At 39.9% G+C, this 24,975-nt stretch overlaps 1 protein-coding gene across 2 annotated transcripts in view; it reads left to right on the top strand.

Annotated features, from left to right (window-relative positions):
* The first annotated feature begins 179 nt into the window (after positions 1-179).
* The window catches only part of sfpq (splicing factor proline/glutamine-rich), a 31,367-nt gene continuing 6,571 nt past the window's right edge, over positions 180-24,975 (top strand). The window contains exons 1-10 of one of the 2 annotated variants that reach the window (XM_034201580.1): positions 180-1,061; positions 1,741-1,929; positions 2,023-2,324; positions 2,429-2,524; positions 3,868-4,064; positions 4,180-4,264; positions 4,426-4,537; positions 4,642-4,678; positions 10,392-10,489; positions 24,632-24,683. In XM_034201580.1, coding sequence (XP_034057471.1) covers positions 324-1,061; positions 1,741-1,929; positions 2,023-2,324; positions 2,429-2,524; positions 3,868-4,064; positions 4,180-4,264; positions 4,426-4,537; positions 4,642-4,678; positions 10,392-10,489; positions 24,632-24,661 — 1,884 coding nt within the window. In that variant the 5' untranslated portion in view covers positions 180-323 and the 3' untranslated portion in view covers positions 24,662-24,683. Of the gene's footprint in view, positions 1,062-1,740; positions 1,930-2,022; positions 2,325-2,428; positions 2,525-3,867; positions 4,065-4,179; positions 4,265-4,425; positions 4,538-4,641; positions 4,679-10,391; positions 10,490-13,652; positions 16,140-24,631; positions 24,684-24,975 lie in introns of those variants that run through there. The other variant, XM_034201579.1, reaches the window with a different exon arrangement.

Genomic DNA, 24,975 nt, shown 5'->3' on the forward strand with positions numbered 1-24,975 from the left:
AGACAGAGAGGTTGGCAAAGAGAGCTGAATTTGTTTTTTTTACCAAAGAGTCGAATGAACTGATGCTTCATAAGACCCTGAACACTCCCTGTCCCTCCTCCTTTTTGGAAGCGGACCAATCAGCGGCTCGTGGGGGTGGGGGTTCGCTCTGCTGGAGAAGAAAGACTCCTCCCGTTCTTATTATACATCCATGCTCCCGACACAGTCGTCAATCGCCATTTTGAGGTGCTCGACCTGCAAACATCGGCCGAACACCGTTGTTACGCAGCACAGTTGAATCCATTTTTGTATTTTAATCATAGTTTTCGCTAAAACAAGGATCAATGTCTCGATTCAACAATAATCGTGGCGGATTCGCGATGAATCATTTCCAGCAACGCAGAGGAGGCGGTGGGCCAGGCGGCCCTATGAGGGGCGGGATAATGGGAAACCCACATTTCAGGAACCATCCTTTCCAGAACCAAAATCAGAACCAAAATCGGAGGGGAGCCAATAATAACTTGAACAGACCTCCCAACCAGGGGCAAAATACCCCACAGAAGCCGCCACTTAACCAGTCGCTGCCAATTATTCCTCCACCAACTCCTGGCCCAGCTCTCACTATGAAGGGGCCGATGCAGCAGATGCAGAAACCGGCACAACTGCCCATCGCAACACCAGCTAAGCAACCGGAGCCAAAACCGGCAACCCCTGCACCGCAACCGAAGATTCAGTCACCTCCTCCGAAACCCAACATCACTTCCCCTCCTCCGAACCAGGCGAACAAGGACCAGAACCAGGAGCTGAATCCACCGGTAGTAAACACTAATGGACAGAAGCAGCCTCCGAACCCGATCTCAAAGCCGGAGCCTGTACAAGGCCCAAAACCCCCCCAACAAACTCAGAGGTCCGGCCCAAACCAAGGCAATAGCGGCCAGCGAGCAGGCCCTCATCAAGGCCAGAGGACAGGCCCCTTTCAGGGCCAGAGGACAGGACCCCCGGCAATGAGGCCCAAACAGGACCAAGTCGTAAGAATGTGCGGAAACAACGACGGCGCCGAGACCGACGGCAGCCAGGATACGGTCAGTTATTTTTAATAAATGTTTTACTGTGCGTCGAGTCTTTGTTCGCTAACGTTAGCTTATTCAGTTGTCAATGTGCTCGATAAGTAATACAGTGCAGCCCGAGCGGGCGGGGGTTTCTCTCCTAACTATTTCCAGTATTCAATCGTCTGTGTCTGTTCTTCGTTGTATAAACAAGAGCACTCTTTGCCGAATAGTTATTTCTAATGAAAATAATTAATTATCTATTTTAAAAGGAATGTAAAATGATTAACGGTACACGCGGTGATTAAAATCATGCGCACCCTATTGCATTCGCTTTAGCTCTCCGCCATCTTGTCTACAACACGTAGGCCTACATTCACAAATCTCTAAATGGATTCTTTGTGCTAAAACACAAACGCACCTCTGTTTATTTAACACCAATTACAATTTCCTTTGCCACATCTCAAGTACACTAGGTTATAGAAAATTGACGTCAGAAAGTCAATCATGTTTTTCCGTCGAGCAACAATGGCGAATGGGGGATGGGCTGCTCGCATGGGGATACATCCATGAATACAAATTCCGTGACTGGGCAAGCAAAAGCAGTCATGTCCTAGCACAATATAACCTTTGTTTATTGGAATTTTAACTGAACAATTTCAGGGTGTAGTATTGTAGATGGACAACTAAATGTGTATTGTTGTATCGTCGACAGTCGTTCAAGGCGACCCTCTCCATGCTGCTGAAGCCTGGCGAGAAGACATACACGCAGCGGTGTCGCCTGTTCATTGGAAATCTCCCCAACGACATCTCAGAGGAAGATTTCAAGAAGCTGTTCGCAAAATATGGTGAGCCCAGCGAGGTCTTCATCAACAAAAGCAAAGGCTTTGGATTCATCAGACTGGTAAGAAATTATATTCTTATTTGTTAAAGATTGATTGTGGAGAAAAGCTGATTCAAAGTTCCTAATACTAATCTTACATTTTGTTTCTTGTAGGAGTCCCGTGCACTCGCAGAGATAGCAAAAGCAGAGTTGGATGACAAGCCGATGAGAAGCAGACCTCTGCGTGTTCGATTTGCCACACACTCTGCCGCTTTGTCTGTGAAGAACCTGTCACCATTTGTTTCAAACGAGCTCCTGGAGGAAGCCTTCTCACAGTTTGGAATGGTTGAGCGATCCATTGTCATCGTGGATGATCGCGGACGCCCCACAGGCAAGGGAATTGTTGAGTTTGCTTCCAAACCTGCCGCTAGAAAGGCATTGGATCGTTGCAACGAGGGTGTCTTCCTTCTCACCACGTAAGCATTTTTAATGTTTAAAAAAACAAACATTGTGCTTTATTATGCACCTGACTAAGTTAATGAAACATTACTAATTTCACTTTATTGTTTCACCCATTTAGGTCACCACGGCCTGTTGTTGTGGAGCCTCTGGAGCAGTATGACGATGAAGATGGTCTTCCAGAAAAACTGGCACAGAAAAACCCCAGATATCAAGCGTAAGCAAGGTTCAGTTTGTCTATAAATATGCACATATTTTAACACATTTCAGGAATCGAAATCTGAACTTTGGATAAAGCCAGGTTCCAAATTCTTGTTTCATTTTGTAGTCATTTTAGGATATCTCTTTTTATCACTCCATAAATCAGAAAATACTGTCAACAGCCCTAAAATATCAATTTTCGCCATGTTTTTAGGTATACAATGTTGTATAATTCAGGCTATGAATGATATATGAACAAACCCTTCTGTAAAAGCCTTCATAATATTGATAGGAATATAACTGGAAGGTTTGGTGTCTCTACGTGCTACTGAAGTTGAAATTTCGAACTCAGAGTAGGAGAAAAAACTCATTTTGAGAAAACGACCTTTAAAGATTGCAGTGTGGCGCTAGCTAAACCCTCCTGTTCTTTGGATGATAGCTTGCGCATCGACGCACTCCGTGAAGGTATTTCATGTTCGGGGTCATTTGTTTTTTGTATAACCTTGCTTCGTGCAAGTGACAATTGTTGTCTTCTTCTCTGAACGTTTTTTTCTCTGTTCTTTTGCCATTTTGAGATTTCAATTTCTAGCGGAAAGCTAACCAGGAAGTGTTTTAGCACACCACGTGACGCATCTGAACGAATCACGTTGTCAGAAATGTATACCAGCCAATGAGATTTCGTTTCTTGGTTTAAGACCCCTTTGTGCTTTCACGATTGGTTGCTGATACAAAGGAAATTACCATATTTGGATCTGATGAGATTGTGCAGGAGAGACTGAGCTTTCCAACGATATCTCTGATCACATGGTGCACACAGCGGTCGCGGTACTTTATGTTACGTTAGAATGCTAACTTTTGGTGAATTTAGGAGAAATCTACAGACGCAAATAGACAAACTATAGTAAAATAAACACTTAAATGTGTATTTTGTATGTTTTCCTTCCAAAAGCCTGAAAGAAAACATGTTGTAGAATCAAAATGGCTCAAAATTGACCAGTACTTGAAAAACGATGTTTTTGCCTGCCGTGTCTCGCCTTAAAAGTCAATGTTCTGTGTAGAGGAAGATGGTAAACTGACTGAAGGGGGGAAAAGAGCCTTTTTCTGGCAACATTGCTCACTGTAGGACAATGGCTGTAAATGAAAAGTTGATATCACAACACGGTCCAGTTTTAAATTGAGTGTTAGTTAGACTGTATTGAGCAACGTTTGTTACAATGGAGTGTATATATATATCAACTCAGAGTTCTTAAATTACTCGGCTTTAGTAATTCCAACTGGAAGGTTATACACAGTTTTTTATGTTGCGTATATAATCATGTCAACCTAACAATTTGTACATTGTGTTGATTATTTCTATAGAGAGCGTGAGGAACCTCCTCGTTTTGCTCGTCCTGGTACTTTCGAATACGAGTACTCCAAGCGCTGGAAGTCCCTGGATGACATGGAGAAGCAGCAGAGGCAGCAGGTGGAGAAGAACATGCGCGAGGCCCGTGACAAGCTGGAGAGCGAGATGGAGGACGCCTTCCACGAGCACCAGGCCAGCATGCTCAGACAGGGCAAGTGTAGTTGTATTTTTACCACATGAGACAAGATGGATGTCCCACTTGTTGAATGAAAGATGTTGAATACTTTTAAGTGCCACAATTAAATGTGTTGATCTCACATTACCAGATCTGCTGAGGCGGCAGGAGGAACTGAGGCGCATGGAGGAGGTGCACAGTCAGGAGATGCAGAAGAGGAAGGATATGCAGATCAGGTATTTATTAGAATTCTGTTTGCTTATTTAAGGAAGGGGTTTTAGCCACTAGGGCAACTTAATAAACACAAAATAACTTATAATTTTTTCATGTAGATTTTTCGATGCAGATTTGCTTATATTAATAAAATCACACTAAACATTTTTGTTTGTTGACACAGACAAGAAGAAGAGCGTCGGCGGCGGGAAGAAGAGATGATTCGCAAGAGGGACATGGAAGAACAGATGCGTCGCCAGCGTGAGGAGAACTTCAGGATGGGCAACTTCATGGATGTAAGTTAAACTTATTGGTAAAATGTACAACTGATACATTCCGCAATGAAGCAAAATATCATCAATAGTTGTCGGGTTTAATATATATATTATTTTTTTTACAGAGGGACCGGGAAATGAGAATGAATCCTGGCATGAATGGTAAGTCACTTTTCAATAATTTAATTGTTGTCACTTATTCAAAGATAATTTTATACTCGGAAGAGCCGGTATGACCTTCACCCCTGTAGGAGGTCAGCCTGCCTGATTCTTGAGCCTTTTTGGTCATTTGAGACTATCCAGAGCCCCTTGTGTTATGCCCCTGGTACCGGGGGCAAAACGCAACATCTTGCAAGAAACAGTGTCTGAGTGCTTCTTAACATTTAACAAACTATATTAAATGTCATACCCACTTAACGGGAAGAAACTCAGCTATCAGACAATATTAACAATTTTTACCGAAACAAAACACAACTAACGCCAAGCCTCTGAATTAGCCCTGAACAAAGAAATGCTAACGCACTTAGCATAGAACTCACGGTATAAATACTTTATTACTTATCAGATCTGCAAAAACAAGATATCAGATTTTAAAGCTGAGATTCCACAGATTCTAGCAGTATAAGTATCATCACTGTGACCGAAAGCAAACCCAGAGTGTTTCTCAATGTCAAGGACGCTTGCTTGGTAGCACATGTCTTCCGAGTCACTTGCTTCAGAAGCGAGGCAAGAATCCTTGTCTCGGAAAACGAAGAATTGTGGAACAGGTAAACAGGTGTGCGTCATATGCGAGGCCCCACGGACCCGGTTCCCGGGCCAAAATCACGTCATTTGCAGGAAACAACGTCTAAGGAACCTTAATATTTAATAAACTATGAATATTTTATATCCATATAACGGGGAAAAAACTAATTTAACTGATCTTAACGGTGCCCACCTCAACACTGAAAGATACAAACTCACAACGTTATCAACAAAAACGTACATCAAAACGGGTAGCCAAAAAACGCTAACATGGCTTACCTTGGTCTTTGTCTGGTCAAAACTGGTCTTCAATGGCATTAAAACGATGCTGTAGTTAATCCATAGGTTAATATCCAATGTGACTGTGTCCCCTTTGAAATTCTGATAATCCATCCATCTTCTGATAATCCATAAGCAATAAAAACTGCTTTTCCGTTTCCAGAAATCAGAGGATATTCCTACGCTCTGCAACAAGATTGCATGCGCAGAGACGCCAGCTTTTTTTTCTTCCTCTAGTCTATGGGACGATTTCCCTTCGATTCTATTGGCTCTAACTAATTTGGAAATTGGTCCATTGTGGGGATTTTAAGACCAGAGTCTACAAATTTCTCGCTACCACTCGATGACGTAGTATGCTTGAAATAGTGGCTCTGGAGCAGCCGTCCTCGACATTGAGAAACACCCCCAGACAACACACAGCGTAGCTTTACTGATCCTAAACGGCAAATTTGTCTTACCTTTGCTTTTTTCTGATCAAAAGTTGTGTTCAATGGCATTAAAACGATAAAAACGCTGCTGAAGGTTAAACAAATGTGTCTGTCACTTTGAAATGATTACTGATAATCCATCATTCCATTTGTCAAAACCCCTCAAAAACGGAGATTTGTTGTTGTTTTCATATAGTGTGTGAGGAATAGAGGGGTGAAGTCCCTCCCTTTCCGGTGGACCTCCATGGGATCTTATTTCGGAAAAATTATGTATTGAAGTCAATGGCGAGAGAAAAGTGATCTTTCGATCCCGTTTAAATTGTGCCACGAATTACACATGATGTTTGTCAATTTAATAGATAATTTTGTAAGTTAAAAAAAAAGTTGACGTAAAACTGTGAAGTAAGACTTTTTATTTTGTGAAACCGCTCCATGAACTACATCTCTGGTCTCGCACAACACACTTCACCAAGATGACCGTCACTACTGTCTTGCCAAAAAAATTGCCTACCCTCACTATCACCACAATGAAACGCGTCCAGAAGAATGTCATGCAAAGCTGCCTGCCTGCCTTCGATTCTCCCTGAACTGCCTGATATTTTTAATGTTCAATGTTAACCATTTGTGCAGATAGCATGAAGTAGAAAAGATTGCCGATGCTAATGTAGCTTTAGCATGTCTCCCCGGGGGCAACAGCGGTAATTAAAGTTTAAAAGTCTCAAAAATGCTACAACTACTGTCACAAACTGGATGAATGTGAAGTATTTTGTTAAAGGAGGATGAAAGCGTAATTAAGGAGCACTATTGGAGGGACTTTGATGGTTATTGGACTCAGGATTAATTCATTTGGATTCCCGCTGTATGAAGAAATTAAAGGACGGCGCGGAAGTGGAAATAATTCACAAAGGGATTAAACTGTTTAAAACACATGCTCAAAGTAAGCCGGATTTTGCCGCTGTGTTTATGTGGATTCAAAAGTCGCAAATAATCTACAAAATGGAGGAGACCGATCTGATCCGAGCAACTGTGACAAATAATCCAACTGGTTTGGACACTTTACGGGCAGAAGAAACATTTCTATTAAAGAAAGAATTATATATTTCTGTCTTTTTATGCCTTTAATAGCTACAGTACTAACTTGAATTTTTATTAAAATGAATTAATCAATTATTTGTTTGTAATATAAGGCTTTTAGTGACAATCATGTATTGCCTTACAATTATAAAAAAACTCTAAATATGATATTTGGCCTCAAATCATCTGAGGCCTGGCGCCCCCCTGCGATCTTTGGCGCGCCCCCCAGGTTGGGAACCACTGACTTACGTGACTGGGATTTGTAGTCTTTCTACTTGCGTATTTTTCATAATCTTATATTTCAACAGCTTTACGACAAATTGTGACTTTTTTGACATGGAAATTATTTTTTAAGATTGACAAACATATGTGCAATTCATGGCACAATTCAAGCGGGATCCGAAAGATAGGTTTTCTCTCACCATTGACTCGTCATTTAATAATAATTTTTCTGAAATAAGGTCCCATGGGGTCCACCGGAAAGAGACGGACTTGGCATGCATTCACCAATGGTAATGTTGGGATGGATTTTTAGGAACTTCCCCTCGATTCTATTGGCTCGAACGGTTCAAAAGAGGTGTCAATCATCAAAATCGGCCGAGGGGGTCCAGAGATATGGCAAATGACCCCAGAAGTATTTTTTTGTTTGTTGATAAACCTCTCTAAAAAGGTCAAATGTCACTTATTTTGCATCAATCTTGATACAGGGTACTTATTATGTTTTAGTTTGGATTCCTAAAGCTTTTAGTCTTCGATCCCATCACCATGAGTGGTTTTCACTATAAGTAATGGTTTGTTTTTTTTGGACGGAAACTATCATTTAAATGTTTTTACTATGTTCAATCTGAATTTACTTTAAAATTAAAAAAAATCAATTTTGATTCTGACTTTTCTACATCCAAATCAAAGGTTTATCATTGCTTTGAGAATAAAGATTATTAATTTAGCCCTTTTTAGAAGTGAAGATATAGTAATTTGTTCTGGGAATGTCATTTTCGAGCCTTAGACCTGAAAAACAGGCTTGGGGCTTAACAGGTTAAACCAGAGGTACCCAGTACGCGGGGGCTGGTAGTCATTCATTAAAAAAAAAAAATCCAGCTCCGTTAAAATAGACAAAACAGGTTTTGATCCCTCCTCCCTTGGCCTCCCTGCCACTTAATTCAGTAGTTTACTTGATTGACAGAAAAAGTGACCTATTGCTTTCCAGTCTGTTAACCCAGAATGCAAAGCGATACAAAATCAGTCAAGTGCCGGGAAAACTCAAATTAAGTTCAAGAGACAAACAAGAGACAAACAACAAAATGAGTGCGGGACCGAGCAAGAAGCTAAAGACAAACCACTTCCACCCAGAATGGGAGGAAGAATATTTGTTTGTGATGTCACATTCAAAGGTTATTTGCCTTATTTGTAAAGCAAGCGTAGCTCTGCCAAAGAAAGGTAACGCGGAGAGGCATTATCGGAGTGTTCACAAGGCATATGACAGCGACTTCCCTCCGAGTAGCGAGTTGAGAAAGGTCATGTATTATTGCTACACAAACATTATTTCGCAGTCTTAGTGTCGCCAACTCGTTTCTAACATGCAAAAAGACAAACAAATGCGTCTATGGTCGGTTTATTTTCGATCTTTCCGATCCAGACTAGATCTCTCCCCCCGTCTGTGTGCGAGGGGGCGGGGTAGTTTACACACGCGGCTGCTACATGCAGCAACACACGGCGGGGATGGCGGAGAGAAGCGCTCCAAGGTGTGGTTAAATGTTACCCGTCTTGAGGTGGACAATGCTCGTTGTCAAGAGTGTTTAGCATGTAAGGGCGGTAACACGAGCAATTTATCTAAACATTTAGCAAAAGTGCTCCACATTCAGACGGAGGAATGCACCGGGCTGACTGTCTTTCTAGTAGCTCTGTAGCCCCATCCACGAGTAACGTTTCCACGTCAGGTATTATGTATGCTAGCAGCAACACACGGAGTTAACTCAATTATACAAACATGGGTTAATGATTAGAGGAAACTGAGTTACTCTTTATTTTGTTAAAGTTTCAGCTATTCTGTTTACAGTTCTGTCATCACATTATTTAATATGATTTGTTAAAACATTGCTGTTTCTTTTGATGTGAAATATTATTTATATTTAAATAAAAAGCAATGTCAATTTTGTAAACAATTTGTTAAGTTAATTTAATATATGTACTTTTGAATCAAGTATTCATCTTTATTGTCTTCATTGCTAGTTTCCACATGCCTAAAACAACCTCAAGCTAAATCTAAAAGTTGATGGCTAAATAAGAGCGTTTGAGAAATTGTGCAAGGCATACAGGAATAGTCGATTAATCGTTTCATTAATCGATAGATTAATCGATTATCAAATGAGTCGTTTGTTGCAGCCCTATTGTAGTTATCCCATGTATAAATAAAATGTGTTATTCAGCAACCCTTGCAATTTGGGATTTTATTTTTGGTTGGTAGACCTCGGTGAGCTGGTCATTTCAAAAGTAGCTCACCAGCCAAAAAAGTGTGGGCACCCCTGGGTTAAACGATACATCTGCCATAGTAGTATAACTTGCTAAGTCTGCTTAATCACCTTTTCCATCAAAATAGGTGCATTCACACTGCGGTACTTTTCCCACAAAGGTTCATGTGAACGCTTTAGTTCTCATGAACTAAGTACAGATCGCGTTCACACTGGAAAAAGTCCCTGGGGGTGGATTAGGCAAATGAAGCCGCTGACGTCACTTGTTCTTCTTCTGCTTTGGGTTTACTGGCAGGCCGCAAACCACTTCACGGCGTATACTGCCGCCCAAAGTCCCCGACCGGAAGTCCCCGGAGTTGGGGACTAGCTTCAGTAGAAGCTGCTGGGAGTCCCAGCAGCTTCTACTGAAGCCTTCCGAGTAAATCGCCAGAACGCCGACACCTCCTCATCTCCACCGCTCCCATGTTTTATTTTGTGTTGCCATAAGTTAGTCTCTCTGCGTTTCTGCGCTGGGCTAATAATGCTAATGCGAGGATAATAAAATGGCGGCTTCACAAAACTTTTTGGGAGTTTTACGGGGCGTGGTTTGCAATCCGCCCAGCCAATCAGAAATATAGCTCTTTTCTCACAAGAGAGCCGCTCGAAAGTCCCTGCTCTCTAGCAGGGACTTTCGAGGGGGTAAAAAGGTTCACATGAACTAATTTTAGTACCGGCTCTTTTTGGTGTGAACGCGATAAAAGAGTTCACAGGAACTAAGTTCACATGAACCTTTGTGGGAAAAGTACCGCAGTGTGAATGCGCCTAATGCTACATAGGGACCGTGTCTCAACACATTTATAAGGATGTGCAGAGTTTGTATTTGACTAGTGTTGTTTCTTATAGATATGCCATTTGGTGGAGCCAACCAGAAGTTCCCATTGGGCTTTGAGGGACAGAAGGGAATGGGACCAGCTGCAGGAGGCCTGATGGCCAACGAAATGGTAATGTATCCCTCTTTTTAGACGAGTCATTGTTGTGTAGCCTCCTTTTTTTTGTTGGAGGGACTCCCAGCTGATCTTTCTACATCAAGGCCAGCTGGCCAAGCACAATGGGAAGTTATGAATGACCCAGCTGTCTTCGGGTGGCTTGCTGGTTGTTGTATTGACAGATGTGTTGCCTGCCTGATTTTTTTTTTTTCAATGGTAAGCCAAGCCCCCTCAGTTACCTCCAACTGGCTCTTACTGCTTTTCAGCTAGGAAACCCGTCAACCTGCACTAAATCATAATAAATTGCATTATGATGTGCTGTCTGACAGCGTAAAGCAGAACTCAATGGAACTGCTCTCTCTTATCACAACATTTGTGTAGTGGACTGCTTTTGCAAGCCCTGTCTCATGTGAGCTGGACAGGCACCTTTTCACCAGAGGCAGTATGTCGTCTAACTGAGATTTTTTCCCCTAACCTTTGACAATGGGCCGATTATGTGAAAAAAAAACTTTTTTCATACTGAGCTATCTTTCATGCATTGTCTGTCATAAGAGGAAGTGATGTTGTATATCAACAGGCTACATGTATTTTAACTAGGGTTGGGGTGTTGTTCATCTTCTCGACAAGCAACCTTTACTTTTCTCATAAACATTTTAAGTGATTGAGCATTTAAAATGCTTTTAGTGCAGGCTGACGGTATAAGGTATTGAACCCGGAACACAGTATTGTAAATGGATTTACAGCAGGATTAATTGATGGGGGCAGGCAAGACCTTGAACATTTGTGTTGAGAAGGGGTATTTTTGAATACTGACCAAGATCTTGAGATCTATGCTTCTGGCAGAATTGTAGTACCAATAGGCGCTTTCACACCGCAGTACTTTTCCCACAAAGGTTCATTAGTATAAATTCCTGGGGGTGGATTAGGCAAATGAAGCCGCTGACGTCACTTCTTCTTCTTCTGCTTTGGGTTTACTGGCAGGCCGCAAACAACTTCACGGCGTATACTGCCACCCGAAGTCCCCGGCCGGAAGTCCCCGGAGTTGGGGACTAGCTTCAGTAGAAGCTGCTGGGAGTCCCAGCAGCTTCTACTGAAGCCTTCCGAGTAAATCGCCAGAACGCCGACACCTCCTCATCTCCACCGCTCCCATGTTTTCTTTTGTGTTGCCATTCACAAAACCTTTTGGGAGTTTTACGGGGCGTGGTTTGCAATCCGTCCAGCTTATCAGAAATGGGAACCTTTTTCTCCCACGAAAGTCCCTGCTCGCTAGCAAAGGGGGTAAAAAGTTCTCATTAACTAATTTTAGTTCTGGATTTTTTTGGAACTAAAGTGGGAAAAGTACTGCGGTGTGAACGCGGCTAAGGTTGGTTTCTGGATAACACCTAGGTATGGATATTGTTTGGATTATATCACAGCGAATTCTGTTAACGATACTTTTTTCAGTTCGGTTTTTAATCAATACTCTTACTGGTTCTTTTCATTACTAAATTATAGCTTTTTTTCATAAACTAAATAATTGAGAAGAGGATTAGATTTAATCCATATTTTAATATCTATATAGCTATGGATCAAACTTAAATGTTTTTGTACCGCAAACTCTGGAAACAAATAAAATAACAAACGAGACAGCCTACAGGGAGGAGAACTGCGGATACATTTACAAATTCTTTAGATTTGTGACTCAAGCTAACAGACTACACACAGATAGCTTGTTTGTAACAATTTTCCATTAGCTAATCTAGCACGTTGTGCTTATGTAAAGCGCAGGGGCTTAAAGACTAGCCAGCAGATCTATATATATCACACTTAGTGAGACAAACTCTAGCATTACACAACAAAGAGAGAAAATGATGTGGTGGTAGATTATACTAGAACGTTTTAAAATGCCAATAAAATAACTGCTTAAGTTAGAGTTAATTGATACTACTACTTTCATGTATGCCTTGTGGAGCATTTAATAACAGTTTTGCTGCCCATCCCTAATTACAATTGACTGTAAGAACGTCTTATATACAACCATTTTCTGTTCAACAAACATATTATTTGAAAATAGTTTTGTCCATTTTGATAAATCAAACTTTGTGTTCTCATGCTAATAAGAGCATCCGATAATTATCAATTCTTGCTTTACCTTTTAAAGCATGATTTTCCTTGGTGGTTTTAGAAAAGGTTTCTTATGAATTGAAAATGTTTTTGAAGTTTGGAAATGCACCATTCTCACAATCCATGAAATGTTCACAATGACACTATTTAATAATGTCTTAATGTAAAGCTCCGTATAACATGACGTCTGATCAGTGTTATTTCCACTCGAGTACATACTCGTAATCCACTTTATTACTATATCGCTGTTTATGTTCTGTTTTTACCATATTCCAATGTAGCCTTGTGTTGAAAAAATAGTTGGTAGTGTTGGAGTTTTTAGCTTTTGAGACTTTTAGTCTTTTCACACTAAGGTTTCACAGGGTATGCCAGCATTGGCATATCATGTGCATATTGTTTTCCTGTTGGAGAAATGTCTTGTGCAATGTTTCATTTTACAGTGGCAATATTCTACACATGCATTCCTGATGTAGTCCTTGTACTTCAGTCTGGTCTCGTTTGGGACCATAAGTCATTAATGATTTCTTTTTTTAATTGCAGTGCCATAAGAGGTGCTGTAATAGCAGGACAGTGTATTCATATGTAATTTCTGCTCATCGAACCACATATAATTTAAGAAAACAACTTACGCTCGCAAAAACAACAACTATAACATTTATTTTATTGAAAGGCCTCCAAGGCGTTTTCTGTTGCTACATTAAGTTATCTTAAAAGCCAATTGTGGGCAGCATTCACAAAATGCTAGACCTACGGAGTAGTAAGACTATGCTTAAGGCTGGTCTTGGCATGCACTGGAGAGACCGTACTAGGTAGGCACTGACTAACGAAAGCATTACCCTCTCTTCCTTTTCTGTATGTAACCTGTGGCACCTGTGGACCTTCATATTGGAACGAACCGTTTCTTCGGATGTGTCTCCTGCTGGTTGTGTTGTAAATCTCACAATATAAAACAAATCACCTTTACTACCGTACCATTTATACACTTCCATATGGACATGAACTTTGTGCCTGCGCACTAAACCATTACTTAACACCCCCTCTCCAATCTGCCCACCTGGCAAATTAAACCCAACAGCGCAACGAGCGCTTTGCCCAGGGCGGTCCTAGGGGAATGGGTCCTGGTACCCCCGGGTTCGGCAGGGTCCGGGAGGAGTTTGATGGTCCTGCTAAGAAACCCCGTTTTTAAATGCTGCTATTTGAAGCTTCCAGCAGCAACATTTGTATAGATTCTCCACAACAAACTTGTTGAGTCGCATTTCTTCTATTTAAGTTTAAATTGTTGCTACATTTTAGCCTGACAATTTACTCATTTTATGACAAAGTCAATATTTTCCTTTTTTATTTTGTATTGTCAGTAGTATGGAAAGATGGAACACCCTCGTGTGATCATTAGCTCTTTCAGACACATGTATACTTTTCTTTTCTAGATGTATTATGCTCTGTGAGTCGCCGTGAAGTGATAACTGTAACACTTTTCTCTACCTTCTATGGCTGTGTTTTGTGCCATACATTTGGAGTCAAAGCATGTATTATAATAAAGAGACATTGGTTCTGTCCGGCAAACCGTTAACATTTATTCTTAAAAGTTGAAACTAAACGTTTAATATGTTCAAAAGCAACAATTTACTAACAAATAGTTGTTTTTAATTGACGTGGCTATTTCTGCCACGGTAGGTCTTAAAGGGTCTATGTGTTATATCTGCCGAAGTCCTAAACCTCAATCGCTCAGCTCCTCCTGATGCATATGCTGCAAATTTCCCTTCAGTCTTTTGCTTGTTTTTTATTCCCATTAAACTCAAAGAACTAGCTGACACACATATAATTTGCATTCCTGATATGAGTGTTTATTAGACTTTTATCAAATAAGTATACTAATCTACCAGTGACATGTCTTATTGGTAAAGGGCTTGGACATTTGGCATCTGCAAGACTAGACTGCATCAATGTCTTTGAACTGTATAGGAGACACAATATTATTAATTCATTTAAATATACCACTTTTAATTTTTTCTCCATATACACTGCTTAGTGGCAATGGAGGTCTCTGCTCTCTGTTTAGCATGTTCATTCACTGTTTTTCAGTAACTCTTCTTTCAAGAAAGCAGAAATACTACACATAGATCCTTTAAGAAAGACTTGTTTGATGGTTGTGGGTATCCAAGTGGACACTCGTCTTCTTATAAATACAAATGCTTATATCAGATACTCAGTGACTTACAGGAAACAATTATGCATCTTTGGTGCAATTTTGTAAAGCTATTGACTACGTTTACATGCAGTCGAATACAATATTTAAAAATGTAAGGATCACCATGCTCTCCTTTTTAGTTGCAAACATTTGATCAAAGTGACTGTTGGCCTCTTCTTGGTAGTAAATGGGTTGTTTTGATAAATCAAAGAGAGCTCATTACAATTGAACAAAACTATCCACAAAGTTGTGCATTATGCTTTTAAATACCCCCAGTCTGTGTTGGTAATTTTCTTAGTCAAGGCTCAGTTGTCACCATCAGCGGTGAGACCAATATAATGATGCACTTCTACTACTGCATTGTGCAGCTCAACAATCTTTGGTTTCCATTAGAAAAACTTGCATAATTTTTTGGTATTCTTCAGGTGAGATTTCAAGCAAGCTAAACTTGCAAATTAATATGGGAGCTCAAATGCTGCAGACCAATGAGAAGGAAAATGAAAAAAAGCGTAGCTACTGTCAATAGCGACCCCTATTTTATTTGTATTGACTCGACCAAGATCACAGAGAATGACCGCGCACAATATAACATACCTGCATCTAAACGTAGTCCTAACCAGTTCAGTCAAATAATTATTTTTGGGTACAGTTATCAACATCTATGTTACTAACTCATTTGTATGTTGATACCATAGATACAATATTTGTTGACATAAGTACATGTTGTCAAATGAAAGAGCTCAGTAATTAGTAAGACAATATTAAAGTTAAAAAAGGCTTCCCCCTTATTAACATAAAACAATGTGACTGACTCTTTTAGATGCTTGCTTTTAAATATATTTCCAATATGATTCAAATATTTTCGATTTTAATTAAATTAGTATAACACGAGTCAGCAAGACAGCCCGTGTTGTAAAATATTGCACTTTAAACTTGTGCAAAAGTAGAAGGTTGCAAAGCATGTATTGTCCTGTAAGAAGATGAGAACGTTTTCCCTAAGCAAGGTCAACTGCATTGATGTGGTTTGAACTGCAGTTGAATACCGGGCCAATGTTGGCTTCATCTTCTACTTTAGGTTTCTAACAAGAGATGGTGATATTTCACATTCTCCAATTTGGGAATTCCCTTTTTACATCTTGTCACTTCGTAAAAGGTCACAATTCTTTAATTTTTTTTTATTTCCTCAATTCTATTCAATGTGTTTATTCCTACTGCTTCATATCATTAATTGGGTGACATTATCAGGAGCCCATTTACAGCACCGTTTTGCATTAAAGGAGACAAAGTGTGTTAGGCTGTAGTTGCATCAATGTCATCTGTTGCAATATTGTAGGATGCAGGACGTTTAAAAAAAATAAAATACAATCTTATTTATACTGCCTTATTTATTTTTTTTATTCCTTTATTTATCCAGATAAATCCCATTGAGATCATTGATCTCTTTTACAAGGGAGACCTGCTCAAGTAGGTTCCACATGAAACATAAAAACATTAACAGAACAACAAAAGGACATCTTACATCATCATCACAGGGATTACAATTTACATAACTATCCACATGTGCAGGTACCAACAGCTTCCGATTGAGTAGCATCCAACCGAGCTTTAAAAACATTTAGTGGCACCAGATTGCTCAGTTTCCATTTCAGTTGCAGACTATTCCAAGACAGGCGCTGCACATCTAAAAGCTGTCTTCCCTAAGACAGTCCTAGCAGTTGGCACATTTAATAAAACTACAGCATGCGATCTCAGGCAGTAGCCACTTACAATTCGCCGTGAGATCAGGGAGCAGATATAGGATGGAAGTTTCCCTAACATGGCTTTGTAAATAAAAAAGTACCAGTGACTGAGCCTCCGTACAGTTAGTGAAAGCAAACCAGCCCTTGCATACAGGGTACAGTGATGGGTTAATGCTTTACAGTTTGTCACAAATCTTAGCGCGCTGTGATACGCAGCATCTAACTTGATCAGGCAATTGGCAGGTGCATTCATATAAATCAAATCACCATAATCCAGCATAGGTAAAAAGGTCACAGTGACTAGCCTTTTCCTGGCCTCAAGCGAGAAACAGGACTTATTTCTGTAAAAGAAACCTAGCCTAACCCTCAGCTTTTTAAGCAGGTTATTGACATGACGTTTAAAAGTGAGACAATCATCAAGCCAGATACCAAGGTATTTGTAACAGGCAACAACTTCAAGTTATAGCTGCCTTGTGCCCAGTAAGAGGAACCTATTTGACCTAGAGGGCACTTCTAGAGCACGGACCTCCGCCAAGGCTCAGCCGCTTCAAATTGTAACGGTTTCTTCATTGGCCCATGCTACACCCTTCCACCAAATGTAATGAAAATTGGGCCAGTAGTTTTTTCCATAATCCTACAAAGAGACCAGACCGAATCCTTGGCGACAGTAACAATGAGATCTATAACATTTTAAAAAGAGCCTGCTTTTAAAATTAAACATCAAATTATTAACATTAACATTTTCTATCATCATTGCTAAAGTCTTCCTACAACTGATATTCAAATTATAACTGTAATGCCCAATCTGGACCCTCCCCATGAATCATGTCAGTACCTGCTCTGAAGTGCTTTGACATCACGCTGGCATCAAATGGACACTGGCTTGCCTTTGCAAACATTTCTCAGAGTTGTGTGATAGAAGGAGATGGGCTTTAAAAGTGAGTGTAAGTATTTTTGTATTAACTACTTATTTTAGGATTTAACTGCTAAGTATACTTGTTTCATCCTACTGTGTTTTTCTGATGGAAATTGAGAATTTGCTCAGAAATTAAGCACTTTTTTTTGGGCAGTGTCTTGATCAACAGTCTTTGGTACTGTGCTCCTTTTTTAAACCGTAAACATCCACTGGCTGACTTAAGACAACATTTGGACATATAATTGGAGGACCACAATTCAGTGGTAGTTCTTTTCATTTGCCTTTTTATAGCTGCAAAAACATTGAAGTATTTGAGACTCAAGGAAACTTTAAAGTTGAAGGTCCTCATGCAGTGTCAATTTACTCTGCACAATAACAAACATAAGGGCTTTGTGCATTTCACAACCTTTTTTTATCGAATTAGTTTTACTTTTTGATTATGCAGAACAATTTCGGGGCAAGTGCATGTTTTATACTTCCCAAGGCTTTCCTTGTCAACAACAAATAATTTAGTTGTTAGTAAATGCTCAGACCTCAGCAAACGCTTTTCCAAAAGCAAATGGTGTATCCAACCAGTTATTTGGATTTGCCAATGCTGCTGTCATTCTTAATCTAGACATTCTGGCATATCCCTTAACCCTCCGACATTTCCAACAATACGAATAACCATTTTTGCCAGGTCTGAGTAACCCTCTCTTGGTCCAATAGTAAAAATTTACGATTTTTAACTGAACCTTTTCTTGTTAAACACCATGACATTGTTTTAAAATGGCCACTTATCTGAGCCTTATCATTTGTAAGTGGTGAAATGTCTTAATTCTGCCCTTCCCACACATTTTTCAGAGCTGCGATAGCTTTATTCCCACTACAGAAAAAAACCTATAATATTTGGATACCCCATCACGTCCTTCACATGTTTGCCCTGCAAGAATCCCTAGTTAATCCTTTCCCTTCGAGTGGCATCTGAGAAACCTGAAAAACACACCGGACTACGGATACTTGGTAAAATAATTGGATAACAAGGAGTGTTCATCTGTAATGTGTGTTTGTGTTATGTACATTTTTCTTTAACAGGTTTGACCAGCTTTAAAGATTGTGGACTGTGGAGGAGTTTTTGGCTGTATAGCGTGGAATCAAGAATGCTTTAGGACAAAAGTGACACTGGACCCGTGTACAAATGTACTTTAGTAAGACTCACAATAGAACAAAGGATGTAAAAGGGAAGAAAATCAGGATGCTGACATGTTAGCCTTTGAGCAATGATGCTCATCTAGCTTTGTGGCAATCCCTTTGACAACAATGGATACTTGTAGACATAACTACCGTTACATTTATGACAACCATAACAGAATTGCAACTTTAGATATACATTATTGATTTTTTTTCAGTCAAGATGTAAAAACAGTAATTCTGTCTACAACTTGAGGGTTTATTTAATTTTTTTTTTGGAAGACATACGTTATTGCTTTTCTACTAACGTTTCCCAGATTGGTGTTGGTTAAGTTAAATTAGCTGAAGAGAACCATTCCAGAAAAAGTTCAGTCTGGATACAGTTTACAGCAATTGTCTTTGGAGATTAATGCTGAGTTTTCTCCTTTTTTGTTTGTTTATCATCTAAAACTAATAAAAAATGCAACATTAAACTGTTGTGAGCTTTTAAGGAGATTCCAAATTAAATGTTTAGTTGCTTGTTTTTTATTTAATCTCTTATAATTTGTCAAGCTTACATTTTGTTTGGGAATTAATTACAAACTAAGTCCATTCATTTGGAAACTTTAGCACAGCAAAAAAAGGATTCAGTTTTGTAGTCTTATTTGGTAAATATACAGTCCGGCGTGTGACTCAATGGACAGATGTTTAACCAGATTTTCTGGGTTAACTTGACCTCTGGAATCCATTTGTCACATTGAATGGAAAAACTTTGGGGGGGGGGGGTTGGCGGTGCACAAGTGAGTTGGTAAGACAATTAGTAAGTATCACAAGCATAGTAAGTAAGGAAACATGAAGATAAGAAAGGACTTTGCTAGTTGAACAGAGACGTTCTGCTCTTAAAAGCATCTGAACATCCTGCAACATAGTACAAGTGCTCATTGAAGTGACCCAGGTATACCTTTTAAATATTTTGATGTTATGTCTGTGTGTTGGTGTTGTGTACAAATTGTTTTTCTTTGACAGGTTTGACCATCTTTAAACGTGTTGGACTGTGAGAAGGAACTTTCCAAAAAGAGACCAATCTGTAGCTTCTTCGCTTTTGATAGTAACCAAAGTACCAAATGGAACTTGTTTTTGAAAGACTTAGATCAATGTGTAATCATGAAAGGCTGTGCTTTGATCGAAGCTTGTGAAGTATGAAGATGGAGATTTTAACTTTTTACCATCCTTCTCGATCTAAAACCCTAAACTGCCCAGGTTGCAGTATATTTCCCCATAATGTGTTTATGTAGCTGAAAAGAAAAAACATTGACATTTTTTGAGAATAGTCATTGTCAATATCTGTCTATAAAGGCATTAAGTTGTATTTACAGACTACACAGTGACTTGATTTCAGGTGTTTTGGACAGGGTTTTCTCTCATGGCCAACACATTCTGACTATTATTTATGTCAAGATCTTGGCATTATTCATCAAGTGATGTTCAAGATTTGTTAAGTGTCGCCAAGCAACGAACTAATAAGAACCCTTGTTGGAATTTAAAACCGGAATGTGTGTTTTTACCAACGTACTTATTAGCCTTTGCTAGTTGAGTAAAATGGTAACCAGAGTTCAGAGTTAACCTTTGTTTAACACTAGAGCCGCCAGGTTGTCGCTGTATACCTAAAACCGCCAACGGGTCAAATGTACCCGCGATTAGAATGCATTGATTTTCAAGGTACAATGTTCTTTTATTTATCATACACACAGGGTTAACAGTGAGTTTTGATCGTACAGGGATGAAACTAATACCAATATAATCTGGACTCTCAGCTTTCATATGATATCTGAGCATGAGGTATAAAATATCGCTAAAAGTGTCTCTATAACTATCTATCTAGCTCTATCTATATCTATAAGGAACAGCAGTAAACAGGCATTGCTATAGCAACAAGTCATGTTTATGCACAAGATCAATAGCGCTAAAATCACTGCATTTTCTACAAGGTAAATATTACCCGCTGGTGCTGATGGGTATAAATGGCAATTTTTTCGGCCACTTTTTTCAATCTAACTTCATATTGACCATTTTTAACAACAGAGGGTGCTACGTAACACCCTTTCAGGAAAAGTGACAGACTGGGAGACTTGAATATTTTATTGAAAAAAAGTTACATACAATCAAGAAACAGCTGCGGGTAAAATGTACCCGTTGGCGGTTCTAGTGTTAAGGTTGTTGCCAACCACATTGATCCAGGTACACAAAGTATATTAGAGGTTCAGAACAAGTGCCACCCATTTAGATGGCATTGTGGTAGTTTAATCAACGCTATGGCACTATTAATAGGCACGATATTGCCGAGATTGATACAAAGTGGACCACACTTAGGAGAATACACAGGAACTATATTGGATGTTGAGATCTTGATGTGCCTTATTATCAACATATTTTGACTGCAATATGGAAGCAAAGCTTTGACAGAGAATTTTTTTGTCAACTGACTTAAGTAACTATAGTAAAGAAGTTAACATGGACGTCCCATAATGCAACACATTTTCGCATAGCTTGACACTGAAATGCCTGAAGAGAAGGTATCCGTTTGTTTAAAGGACTCATGCCTTTCCATCCCATTATCACCCATACTTGTTCAAATTTTTTGGAAATCCCCTGACTGCTGTTGGAAAAAACTGCACTTGTATACCTGACTGACCTCCCATTTACCAACCGACCTGAGGCAGGAAGTCCCGTACACCTAACGGTTGAAGAGAGGATGGCGTGTTGTGTGTGTGTTTCGTGTCTTTGGTAAAGTGAGTTGTGTGTAGCTGCTGTCAGCCAGCTTGTCAGAGACAGGCTGCCCCAGTCCACAGTAGAGGCTCTTCTCTGCAGTTGGGTTACATTGACGATGGGTAGTTCTGCAGAAGTCAGTGGACAGTAAAGCCTGGACTTGTTTGCACTGCAGCCAGAGGTATGCTTACACAGATCAGCTGAACAAGTAAGGTAAGTGTCCATCCATGTTTATAATACCAGATGCAAAGTTCTCCCATAACTTAACTCTTCTCTCCGTCCTCTTACACCACGTTGCTGTTCGCAGTGACGCTCACAGGGCTTCTGGCATCACACTTGCAAAGAATGGCATCACAGTGCAGATTTCAGTTTTTCAACCTTTTTGTGTGTGGATGTGGTAACTCATTTTAGACCGTGCAGTGTGTATGGTTGTAGTACTTTGGCTTTTCTGTATGTATGCATGAACGGTACTATGTATGGACTGCTGAGTCAATGGTTCAACACTACAGTTTCACAAAAAAAAAAGGTATCCTGCTGTCAGTTTGTGAGAACATTGCTTGAATACTTCAAACAAGGTGAAAAGTATTAGAAGGCTTAATCTGTTTAAAATAAGTCGGCCTATGCTGATTTCTTAGGTCATTTTTGAAGAATGTTTTCTGCCATATTAAAAACCATTCAGCTTAAGTAACAGGCAGGTTGTGTGCAACAATGACCAGAAATGAGTCAAACTCAAATGGCATTCATTTAAAGGCTTTCTGGGTAGCTTTGTCTTTGTGCTACACATCTTCTTTTTTTTCTTTTCTTTTTTTTTTTTACATCTCACAATCGTAGTGCCGAGCGGAAAGTTTGCAGGCTACTTTTACCTCATTCACACCAACGGTGTTTCAGGGCCGGTTCGGAGCTGGAGCTTGAAAAGCACCGGGTTTTCCTGTTCACACCGCAGCGGAGCAGCCTCTTAGCTCCGGAATGCGGTTCGTTTCAAGCACCAAATTGTTTTCCGGCTAGAGCAAAAGCACCGCATACGTCACGCTTACGTCGGGACGGGGGCAGGGGCAGATCAACTCCTGAACAACAACAGAAAGCCGGCGTTTTATCCAGTTTGTACACAACGATGGAGAAACTTAACAAGCAGCAGTGGTCCACTGAAGAGACCAGCTACCTACTGGGAATCTGGTCTTCTGAAGAGGTGCAGAGGAAGCTGGAGCACAATCGGCCATTGTTGTTGTTGTCGGTGTCAGCTGTGAGGGGTTTCCGTGCGCTTTGGCTTTATGAAGCAGGCACGCAAACGGTTACGTCATGACGCAAACGATGACGCCGGAGCTAAACCGAAGAGCTGGTTCTGAACTTGAAAAGCTCTAGCACGGAGCTTGAACCGGAGTTGCGTTGGTGTGAATGAGGTATTAGTTTCACATGAATTTACCTTCTAGTCCTATTGTGATTCGCAGAACCCTGGTCGATAATAAAAACTAGTTTTCATTATTTACATTTGACCAGAGCATCTGTTGTCACCACTCCTGACTCTCTTCAGTGTAAAACTATAAACATTAATACTTTGTGGTACTGGGTTGGGATCTTTGCAGCTTTGAAGTGAAGCACATACTGCTGGGTTGCTCTGGGTGGGATTGTAATAACATTTAAATCCCTTGTCATTCTGTTCCTCCAGTTTGATTCTTACACAACAACCTTCGTGACTTACTGTTTGTGGGCGGAGAGTTTTATTTTTATCTTAAGAGAACACAGTTTTTCAAATTCTCACTAATTGACTCGTTTTCTGATCTCATGTTTATCCTTTTCTCTTGACTTTCCGCCCTGGTGACACCAGTGCGTTTTTCACAACAGGTCTTAAATATATACAAAAAAATGTATTTTTAGATATTTTAGATTGTCTTGAACTTGCAGATACACTTGCAAAGTTAAACTTTACTTTCAAATGCACATAAATATTGTATGTTAGGTACATAAACATTTCCATTTTTTACACATAATACATATGGGTACAAATACTACAAAAAACCTGTAATTAAAATGGTGCTAATGAGATGTCTCTAAAACCTAACTTATATTAATAACATTTGCTGCCTACATCATAACTAACTAAATGTAACATTTACTTCCTGTTTACATCCACCAATGCATCATGGGAACAGTAGTTCACAAAAGTACAGCTTTATTATCCGTTGTTTTGATTATCAAATGTTTCACTATTTATTTTGGGTTACGCCAATAAACACTTGACAGTGTAATGGGGCAATGCCCCTAAAGAAAACTGGTTAAAAAAAATACATCTACAAACCTTTTTTGACATAGTCTTGAAGGGACGGGAGGATGAACAGGGAGAGATGTAGTTCTATTGTGACAATTTGATTTTGCAGTAGTGCTGGACTCTTATTGCGTTCCTTTCTCCCTCAGTATCTCATTGATGATATCTCACTTCTTTTTGAATACCATTTACTGCCAGTGTCCGGCTGCTCATTGAGATATACAGTACATGACAACTGTGGCATTTTCCTTTTTGTTGCTTGTACTTAGGAGACAAAATAACTGTTGAGTTATCGCTTCTCCTTGATCAAGAGGGAATCACACTGTTCAGCCAATTCCGTGAATCACGCCCTGGAGGCTGCCGAGATGTATCTGTCTGCACTGTGATCCATTTTCTAACCATGTCCTCAGTCCTGATTGGCCAAAATAATCTCCAGGTCCTGTCAATGAGTGTGATGCCAGAACAACCCTTACGGCCTCTAATGGCCTCAAAGTCTGCACGACTGACACTGAAAATGTCTTCTCTCTATAAGCCTCGTGTTGTAGCTCCCAGCTCTGTTTTGGGTTTTTGCAGTAACACCCCGGATGTGTCAATGTGAAGTTCAGCTTCCCATGGCTTTGTAACGGAGTTCCCCAAGGTTTGCAACAGACCTGAACGTTGTCATGATTTTGTCTCGACTGCTTTTTCTAAACAAAAGTATCTACTTCAGGATGCTGAGATGCTTTCTTAAATCTGTCGTTTACTTGTATCACTCTCTCATACAACATATTTGAACTTTTTCTCACATTCACATTTAAACTCTAAATGTATGTTTTCATTATAACATCATTACTTGTATTTACAATTAAAACATTGAGTCACTGCACATACAAAAACATGCAAAACACCCATAGATGCTCAGGCTGTCTTGTATTTATATTTTTATTCTCAAATGTGGCAACCTGAAACTGTGTATGAAACAAGCATTAAAAAAATTATGTTGTAAACCTGCTGAGCAGTTCACTACTCGGCTCTCATTGTTTGTTTCTCGTCACAGGAGCCTCGAGCAGCAGCGGAAGGAGGCTGAGAATCCACGCTGTTAAACAAAGGTGAGATCTACAGTGGTTAGTACTCTGCAATTGGTTGGGTTTGTGACAAACATGTTCAGTGCATTGCCTTGTACGCATAATACAGCAAGTCTGCCCCTGTTGAAGATCTCATTTTCTGACCACCCTTCTCCAAATGTATGCCATATGCATACGGTGGTGCAGGAATGAGTCCTTAAGCCCAGAAAAGAGTTAGTATTTTTACCATTTCCCGGTCCCTTGTCTCAAAGTCAATGTTTTTAGTTTTTTTTTTTATCGGGATTTGCCTGAAATAAGGTCTCTGGTCAACACAAGC

This window comes from Gymnodraco acuticeps, unplaced genomic scaffold (genome assembly GCF_902827175.1).
Source record: "Gymnodraco acuticeps unplaced genomic scaffold, fGymAcu1.1, whole genome shotgun sequence".
NCBI lineage: Eukaryota > Metazoa > Chordata > Actinopteri > Perciformes > Bathydraconidae > Gymnodraco > Gymnodraco acuticeps.